Raw genomic sequence first — 10,151 nt, 5'->3', positions numbered from 1 at the left:
AACCGATTCTTTCTGAAGGACAACTATTTTTGATAACCAGAAAACAATATAATTACACTGACAATTATATTTTTCTTAAATACTCTTTACCCCCCCTTTTTTTTTTTTTTTACTTTACAGTAAAATGTTACCAAATATTAATAAAACATTTATTTTCCATTTGTATTTTAATAAAATTTTAGTATTAATTTAGTTGTTTGTCATTTTTATTAGTTTTCTTTTTAAATATGCCTATACATTTTTTTCCAATTTTAGTTTATTTTAGTACATCAAGTTAAAATTAAACGAATTAAATGAAAATCAGAAACGTTTCCTTGCCATTTTTTATATTTTATTTAATGTTTATTTTATTTAGTAAAGTTTAAAAAAAACAAGCAATTGATTTTATTTATATTTGTATTATGTTCATATGTTCACATTTTATATTTGCGTTGACAGAATGATGCTGAGGAGGGACACACTTGACAATTACAATTATTTTAATAACTTTGTGACATGAAAAAAAAAACATTTGACAGTGTATTCAGTAAAACATGTCTTAAAATGTAAAAATGGGAAATAATTATTAAAAAAACATCTTAAAAAAACAAAGCATTAGTAAATTTATAAAGTGAACATTTAGCCACAGCTTTGGTTTTGTACAGCTGAGAAATGTTTATTCGTATCTTGTTTGATAGATGATCTGAATCAGTATGTTACTGATGTTCTAATGCTGTATTCATGTAAAAGCACACAGATGAACAGGATTGAGCGGTTATGACAAAAAAAACCCTTCACATTTCTGCTCTATTCGCACGTCTATCCGTCTGTACTCACAACCGTAAATTGTGAGGATTATCTAATGAACCACAAAGAAAAACACACAAAAAAATAAAAAATAAATCAACATCTTCATACAAAAAAACGGCATATTATTTTACTTTCAAAAGACAGAAAGAACAAAAATAAGTAATAAGAGCAACACAAAGACAAAAACTTCTGCCAGAATCAGATGATGGACTCTAAATTCAGATTACAGTTCAGAATAAGAGGTTCGTCTTTAGGAGACGTCACATTTGAAGCCCTTTTGGCTTTGAAATGATTCACAAACATTCTTTAATGCTGCTTCCTGATGTTTAATGTGCTCTGAATCAAATCTGCAGAAATCAGCAGTAAACAGATGCTGCAAGAGACGATCACACAGCAAAACACGTGGAAAGCTTTATCAAAACTGCTGGCTTACAAAAGGTTTTCGGTTTGTTTGATCGTTTTTACAAAAAAAAGCTTAGACTGCCATTAACACAAGGCAATCAGTGTCAGGAAACACCACCAACACATGAAAACTATGGAAGCCATAGATTTAACGAAATAAAAACACAATTGCAACTTTTTTATCTTCTTACAATTTTAACTTTTCATATCAGAATTGCAAATTAAGTCTGGATCGTGAGACGTAAACTATGTAAAATGTAAATATTTTCTTCTTAGAATTGCGAGTAAACATTTCTATCTTTACTGAAAGCTATAATCTCGCAATTCAGACATTTCTTTATAGAATAGAGTTAATCTCTGTTTTTTTTTTTAATGCGAGTTGTAAACTCTAATTTGCAATTTAACTGGCAATCTCTTGCAATCCAGACCTTTCTGAATTTCTGACTTTTTTTTCTCAGAATTGAACAAAATAACCTTATTTATTATTTTTATTCCGTGGTGGAAAAAATCTTCCCTAGAAAACAGACTTATATATATATATCCTATAACACCTGCCTTTTCTACTCTTAACTGTACTGTATAAAAGCACACGAACACGCTTTAGAAAAAACACCTTCCTGTGCTACCTCGAATGCTTAAAATCAGCGCATGAAATATGTAATCCATAAGTCACATGAGAAACAAGCTCCTGGAAGTAAAGCAATGATTTATGAGTTAGTGGTAAGGAGTAGCTGCCAAAGAAAGTTTGAGTTCTACATCTCATGATCAGAGTTTGAAGAATGAAACTTCATTGAGTAAGGCAAGATGAGAGCAGATTCATCATCACACAAACATAAAGGATCGCTCATGTGTTCCTGTTTGACAAACTCACAACACTTCAAACCCTCAACTGGTCCAAAACAAAACTGAATGAACTCGATGAGCTCTGTTGAATCTCTCAGAGTCACCATTAACGATCACATCACACTTAAAACGCCACTGACCCGCTGATCTAATTAAACAAAACAATTCACCTTATTCATTCTCAAAAATATAGGCATGGATCACACAAAACATGAGCCAGTTGTATTTCAAAACAAAACCAAGAGAAAGAAAACAGTATTTTGCATGAATGAAACTGGAGGCACAGTGTCAGTGAAATAAGGGCAAATCTTAAGGCAAGACACTACCAGACTAGTGGAAAGAAAACATCCAAATACAAATTTAAGTGTTTATCGCACTATTTTTCAATAGATTTCAATTCAAATGCATATCTTAAAAAGTTTTTTCTCCACTTCTTCAGCACTTACATGCATCAAAACTTACAGTTTTATTTCTATCTATATTCTGAAGATTTTTACCGTGGGGTTTGTTCATACATCATTCACGCTGATTTATATAACATTTTATTCATAAAAACATGGTGAAAACGCATATTTTTTAAAGGCAATGAGTTTGTTTCTCCACTTCAGCAGCATTTACATGCATCAAAACTTACAGTTTTATTTCTATCTATATTCTGAAGGTTTTTACTGAGGGGTTTGATCATATATCATTCGCCTGGTTTTATTTTTTACACTTTATCTATTTGGGCCTGTAAATTTCAGGCCGTTTTCTCAAAATAAGCTGTTTTTTTTTTTCACTTCAGCAGCATTTACATGCATCAAAACTTTCAGTTTTACTTCTATCTATATTCTGAAGGTTTTTACTGAGGGGTTTGTTTATATGTGACCCTGGAGCACAAAACAAGTCATAAGGGTCAATTTTTCGAAATTGAGATTTATACATCATGTGAAAGCTGAATAAATAATCTTTCCATTGATGTATGGTTTGTTAGGATTTGACAATATTTGGCTGAAAATCTGGAATCTGAGGGAGCAAAAAAATCTAAATATTGAGAAAATCACCTTTAAAGTTGTTCAAATAAAGTTCTTAGCAATGCATATTACTAATCAATAATTAAGTTTTGGTATATGTACACTAGGAAATTTACAAAATATCTTCAATATCAAATTAGCACATTTACTTATAATAATGTATATTTAAACATAACATTTCATACAACTTCAATCAAATCATTCGTCTGATTACTAAAGTACTACTACTACTTTTATAACTACTTAAGACATACACATTTGAATTAGTTAAAACCTTGTTCACTTGTAGTGTCTTTCCTTAACGGTCCTAAAACAGACAGCGTTTTCTTTGACAAATCTTAAATCTTATTTAGTTTTCTTCTGATTTGGGGGTGAAATCTGAGCTGGACATTGTGCATCTCAGAAAAAACAGATTCATTCTGATGTTTTTGTTTTTTTAAGGACAAGATCCAACATGACTTCCTAAAATCACAGAGTCATGATGGAGAATCGTGTCAGACCATGGGAAGAGCTGCAGCCTATCCTACATTTGACAGTCTGTAATAATCTATTTTTTCATTATTACTCATAATTGCTTTGAGAAATGAAACGGCTGTGCCACATACTTAAACGGTGTTTTTGGGCATAGTCTCATTCTGTGATACCCAAAAATACGCTCTACCGTAGGTCTGCAGCTAGTTTTGAGACAGAATCTGCTCTTGTGCTTTATAAATGAGGCCTAACATTAATGTTTCTGTTTGAGAGTCCACATTCATTCATCCAAAACTGTGAAACAACAGGTGAAAATGACAGCAGGAGTGTAAAGAGCTTATGCACTGAACTAGGTTAAGGCTGAAGCTTATTAAAGAGCGAACGCATATCCATATAGTCTGGACAACATCGGCATTGTTTTGACCTTAAGATATACACTACCAGTCAAAAAAGTTTTTGAACAGTAAGATTTTTAATGTTTTTTTAAAGAAGTCTCTTCTGCTCACCAAGCCTGCATTTATTTGATCCAAAGTACATTAAAACAGTAAAATGGTGAAATATTTTTACTATTTCAAATAATTGTTTTCTATTTAAATATATTTAAAAATGTAATTTATTTCTGTGATTCGCAGCTGTATTTTCAGCATCATTACTCCAGTCTTCAGAAATCACTCTAATATGCTGATTTTCTGCTCAAGAAACATTTATTATTAATGCTGAAAACAGCTGAGTAGAGTTTTTTCAGGTTTCTTTGATGAATAGAAAGATCAGAAGAACAGTATTTATCTGGAATAGAAATCTTTTGTAACATTTTAAATTTCTTCTTCCTCACTTTTGACCAATTTAAGGCATCCTTGCTAAATAAAAGTATTAATTTCTATAATTTCACAATATTACTGCTTTTGCTGTATTTTGGATCAAATAAATGCAGGCTTAGTGAGCAGAAGAGACTTCTTTAAAAAAACATTAAAAATCTTACCGTTCAAAAACTTCTGACTGGTATTGTAGTCAGACAAAAGTTGCACGTTTATAAAACGCCAACGAAAGGTGCATCGTGTCTTCGTCTCACTTCAGGTTCTTTTCGTCACGCGGCGTCCTGTCTTTCCCTTTGTCCTCCTCTTGCATGCTCGTCTGCAGCTTGCTCCAGATCGCCGAGTCTCCCGTCTGCAGCCCTTCCATGAACAGGTTGGTGTGTTCACGCAGGCGATCCAGCTCCGTCTGCGTCCGGCGGTTCTGCCGGATCAACTCTTTCGTGCGCAGCGTGATGTCCAGCAAGCCCGAATTACTGAGGATGTTGTAGGTGTTGCAGAAGCGCTTTATCTTGTTGTCCGTATCATCGGAGCATGCATTAGACGCCAGCGTCCGCAGGGAGCCGTCCGTGGATTCGGGCCTCTGTTCGGTGTCGGTTGTATACGACTCGGACGAATCTTTCTGACCGTCAGAGGAAGACGAGCTCTTGACTGAGGAAGAGGAGCTGCTGCGGCTCTTAGGCGGCGCATCTCCGGGATGAGGAGCGATTTTGGGGTAGGATTTGAGGATAGGGAGGTACTTTCTGTGCCGCCGGCGTTTAGACAGGGGTCCCTTCGGCAGCAGGGTGGATCTTTGCGGGACGACGGGTTGAAGGAAGACCACCTGAGGCTGCGGAACCACCTCCATCGCCGGACTGAAGGCCCAGGGCTTCAAAGACGAAGGGTTTTCAACAGACTGCAGATACACCATTAAATTAAAGTTAGAGACTGTTGTTATTATTATAAATATAATAAGTCATTATTGTATTAAAAAAAAAAAAGAGAAAACAATTCTGCATGTCACTTAACAGACACAAAAATACATGAACTGTGTGTGCGTGTGTGTATATTTATTATGCTCTTATTCCTTGGCTGGGATCGTGTAGAGCCCTTTGAAGCTGCATTTTTGACCTTGAAATCGCTGACCACCACTGAAGTCCACTATATGGAGAAAAAACCTGGAATGCTTTCCTCAAAAAACTTAACTTAAGAGCTGGGTAAAAAAAACACCGATATCTTGATTTTAATCAATTCTCATTTTTACAAAGCAATATCGATCCTTAAATCCCAAGAATCAATTATTCTAGCCTGTTTTCAGTTAATGAATGGAACATTGAAGTGCACCTCCCATCCAATATATCGCAATAAGCTTTGTGCTTTGGTAGTTTTAATATGAAACAAAGTCTCAGATTTCAAATTCTGTTCATTGTATTGCAGTATTCAAACAATAAATGCTGTTTTGGCGCCGTTTAATGTGGAGTGATCGCTGTAGCGCCTCAGTGAACTGATCATCTCCTCCGCTTTAATACTAGTTATAGCACAAAATAAACATGACTAAACATCCGAAGGGAAGTTAAAAGAAAGAGTACGACTTTACAATCCGTATCATGTCTCATGTGATTGCTCAATCAGTGTTTCAGCCGTGCAAAGACGTCAATATAACGGCTTGTAAACTATGTCAAGTAACGTCACATTTACCTCAGAAAAAAACATATTCGGTGACCATAAACTCATTAGTCAGCTAGAAAAATAAACTGTACAGAGGGGCATTTTGCTAAATATATGCACCATATAATATATTCATTATGATTTTTACCGTTTTTCAATGTTTAATTTATATTTTTTTATGACAGCAACCATTTAAATGTTTATATTTAAAAAAAAAACGAATTGAAGTAGAAATCTCATTATACAATTGTAACTTTTATTATAAAAACTTAAGTACAATTTAAGCAGTTGTATAGCCTAAAAAAAATTAAGCAGTTTTAACCTTATTATAGCAATGTAGTATATTTTACAGCATTAGTTAAGCAATTTTTTTTCCTTGAGAAAATTTGGCATGTGTACCTGATATACATCCAAAATAATCGATATTGAATCGCAAGTTTGTGAATGAGAATCGAATTGAATCGTGAAATTTGTGTCAAAACCCATCCCTACTTAATTTCTTTGCAACTTAAGAAAACAAGACATGGACATCTTGGATGACATAAGGGTGAGTAAATTATCAGGACATTTTTATTCTGGAAGTGAACTCATCCTTTAAGGTGCTTTATGCAACTGAAGTTCACCTGCTTTAGAACCACGTTGTTCATGAAGATCATTGGCGAGAGGCCCTGCAGAGCTCCACCAACCACCGCGGTCAGCTGCGATGATCTGGAGGAGGACTGCGACGCATCGTCTGTGTCCGTCTGATCCACCGCACTCAGATGCTCAGAGCCACCGTCTGCCAAAAACACACACGTGAACTAGGGCTGCGCGATTAATCGAATGCGATGATCATGCACATCTCGTCAGTAAAGCCGGTTCTGTGATCAGTAGTAAATCTCCATCAGCTGCTTTCAGATGGAGCAGCGTTTACTACACAGAGTCAGAGTTCTCTAATAAGCTACACAAAAAATAAAACCGCAGACGATATAATCGTGCGATTATGAAAACGTTTGCGATAATGACAGCTGTTTGCGTAGCTTCTCAGTGAACTACGGCTCTGTGTAGTAAATGCTGCTCCATCTGAAAGCATGTGAAAATCCCACATTTAATAACGTGTTTTTACTCCAAACTCACTTCTTAACGTCAGTCGAGTGTTTGAAATAAACCGTTCTGTGAGATGATGCGGCTTCTTACACAGAATAAGGATTGCATTATTATATACTTTTTTACAATGAAAATTACAATAAGAAGAACTCAAGTTGAATCAATGAAAGCAGTTAAATCTTCTGTTTATTCAGGGATCTCCTGGAGTTTCTCTGGCCTTCGGATGGAGATTTACTACTGATCACAGAACCGTGCTTCACTGACAAGATGCGCATGACTATCATGGCTTCTGCCTAATCACGATTGAGATTTCATTGCAATTTATTGTGCAGCCTTAACATGAGCATCTTCTCAAACACTTCACTGCCTACAGAACAGTGTCTAAAGCTCTCATTACACACCTGAGAAGCCCGAGTCCCTCTCAGACTCTGGCTTGGACTTGTCCATCCTTTTGTGTTTAAATCTGGCCATGCCTCTCATGTGACCTTCATCCTTCAGCCTCGTGCTCATCCTGTTCCACCGTCTGAGCCTAAAACATCAGACAGCAAACTCAGGACATCATGATGACGCATGAATAACTGCTAAACAAAAGTTTCACTTTTTAAATCAAGCAAACAGCATTTCAGTAAAACTATTAATGAAGGCAATTTTGCACATTAGAAATGAAACTGAAATCAAATAAAACAAAAAACTAAAAATTATTTCATTGCCGAGGAAAGATTTCTCATTTTCATGTAGTTTAATTTGAAGTACTAAAATAAATAAAACTGAGAAAAATAATAATAATAATAAATGTAGACAAAAAAAAAAAAAAGTAAAAAATATATTACTAAAACCTACTAAAATTTAAATGCAAAAATAAAAACTAAATTTTTCATGTAGTTTAATTTGAAGTACTTAAAACTGGGGGGGGGGGGGGGTTTAATTAAAAATAATAACAAAAGTAGACAAAAACTAATAAAAATGTAAAAATATATTACTAAAACCTAATAAAATTTAAATGCAAAAATAAAAACTAAATCAAAACCTTAATAAAACTACACTAGTATCTTAGTGATATTAAAATAACACTCTGATGCATAAATAAATCATGTTATTCATCACCTGCTGAAAAGGTTACCTGTGGTCATACTATGTTTCTACAAACATAAACATCTTATATTTTAATATTATTATTATTTATTGTAATTGATATCATCATCATGATTGTGAACATGATTGCCTGTGCATACTGTTTCTACACTAATAAACAGTACAAAACTATAAAAGTATACTACTGCAATGATACTAAAATAACATGCTGAACATCCATAAATCAATCACGTTACTCATTACCTACCCAAAGGTTACCTGTGGTCATATTGCTTCTACAAACATTAATCGTCATATTTTTAATAAGCATTATTATTCAAGCAAATGGCATTCTTGTATAATATGAATAAGAAAAGATTGAACATTGCAATACATTTTACACACAAGAAAGAAGAGCATATATATATATATATATATATATATATATATATATATATATATATATATATATATATATATATATATATATATAGTTCAAATTATCTTCCTTAGTACAAAATCAAGGACTACAGCGGGTCAACTATACGAGAAAAAAATCCTCCAACAGTGTGTCATTCTTTTTGTTATTAATTTGCATTAGAGACTTCTTCTAAGCTTCCATTTCTAATACAAATCAATTACATTTTGTTTATGAATGTATTATTTGCCTTGCAAAATGTAAAAGTTAACGACATAATCATTTTGCTGTTGTTGTGTATAAGTGCAAATAACATCTTTTAAAGAGAGCATGCAATTAACATTTCTTCGAATAAATAAAAAGGCACATGACGATATTAACAACATTGTTGTTGTAAACCGAGCGTCATGACGTCATCGCCCGGTCCGCTACGGCGTAGCCAGCTGACCTACTTCATCTCCTGCAGCTCTAGATCGGTCAAACGGCCTGCAATCTGACAGATTATCGATATTTATCGTACTGGTAACGTTACGTAAAAAAGGTTTCGTGTCTAAACGTCAAGCTTTCACACAAACGACATCGCTACACATGCTAAAGCAAAGCGGCTAGCGTCGTTAAAAGCAGAGCCGCCGTTAAGTTTCTCCTCAGAAACACGCAAACTGTTTATTCGACACACTTTGAGCAACATTCATCCGTTCAGAGCGAATAATTTAGCGTTAAAAAGTCGGTCGTGACAGCTTACTTGCGTCTCGCGCTGGCCGTGACTTCATCCGGGAATCCCCAGAGATGATGAACACAAGCTCTATCTGCAGCCCTCCTCGGATCCGGTGGATATGAAGCGTTAAAACAGCGTTCACTGAACCGTTTAACAGCGTTTTACCGCGTTCTGGCTGCGTGTCGTCGGTGAGACGCCCTGATCGTCGCAGTCGAGCAAAACACTCAAACGGCAGCACGGTGCAGTACACGAGACCTCAAGCCCCGCCCCCAGGCTGACGTTTCAAGTTTCATGACATTTGACATTAATGAAGCGTTAATGCATTAATATTCACCTTCAGAGCTAAATAAAGTGTACGTTAAACTTACAACAGCGCGTTCGTTTAATTCTCTCGCTTTATTTACGTTGGATTCTTTGACGTGAGGCCATCGCTACGTGATTGACTTGCGATCTAATCCAATCGGAGGCCACTAAACCGCTCCGACTGGCCAATCCCGGCGCAGGAGGCGGGGCTTTGTCGGAATCCGCCGCGAGGGGAAAAGCGCATTTGTTTAATGGACTTTCCTTTTAAGGAAAATGTGGGCGGGTCTGTTGGCGGAAGTGAGGTCGCGTCATTTTTCCACGCTCGCCTCGCATTGGTCAGTGACGCAAGCACTACGTATAAAACGTGACTGTTGGGCGACGTGAGAACAGCGTGCTCAAGCGCAGAGCGAGGAAACGTCAAATATTGTTCTGTCACTTGTGTTATGTAACGCTAATTACACTTTAATTGATCCTGGAGACTTGACAGACTTGAAATGATTTAAAAGTCCTCTTTTGTAAATCGCTTTGCATAAAAGCTGCATTCAATAAATAAATAATAAATAAATAAATAAAATTCACCCAAA

At 35.4% G+C, this 10,151-nt stretch overlaps 1 protein-coding gene across 1 annotated transcript; it reads right to left on the bottom strand.

The window, feature by feature from the left end:
- Window positions 1-461: 461 nt before the first annotated feature.
- cipcb (CLOCK-interacting pacemaker b) lies at window positions 462-9,780 on the bottom strand. The gene is made up of 4 exons (XM_058756715.1): window positions 9,292-9,780; window positions 7,462-7,589; window positions 6,598-6,752; window positions 462-5,222 (listed from the first exon to the last, which is right to left on the bottom strand). Exons 2-4 carry the CDS (start codon window positions 7,568-7,570, stop codon window positions 4,584-4,586), a joined length of 903 nt encoding a protein of 300 aa, XP_058612698.1. The 5' UTR covers window positions 7,571-7,589; window positions 9,292-9,780; the 3' UTR covers window positions 462-4,583.
- Window positions 9,781-10,151: the final 371 nt, after the last annotated feature.

This window comes from Onychostoma macrolepis, chromosome 20, assembly GCF_012432095.1.
Source record: "Onychostoma macrolepis isolate SWU-2019 chromosome 20, ASM1243209v1, whole genome shotgun sequence".
NCBI lineage: Eukaryota > Metazoa > Chordata > Actinopteri > Cypriniformes > Cyprinidae > Onychostoma > Onychostoma macrolepis.
Note: the sequence above shows the minus strand (reverse complement) of the source record. Positions and strands in the feature narration are given on the sequence as shown.

Bases quoted from the DNA above. Each gene is read 5' to 3' on its own strand.
- cipcb (XM_058756715.1), bottom strand. From the start codon at position 7,570: ATGAGCACGAGGCTGAAGGATGAAGGTCACATGAGAGGCATGGCCAGA. The intron at 6,753-7,461 runs GTGTGTAATGAG...TGTTTTTGGCAG, and splicing joins GAGGGACTCGGGCTTCTCAG to ACGGTGGCTCTGAGCATCTG. The intron at 5,223-6,597 runs GTGAACTTCAGT...GTGTATCTGCAG, and splicing joins ACAACGTGGTTCTAAAGCAG to TCTGTTGAAAACCCTTCGTC.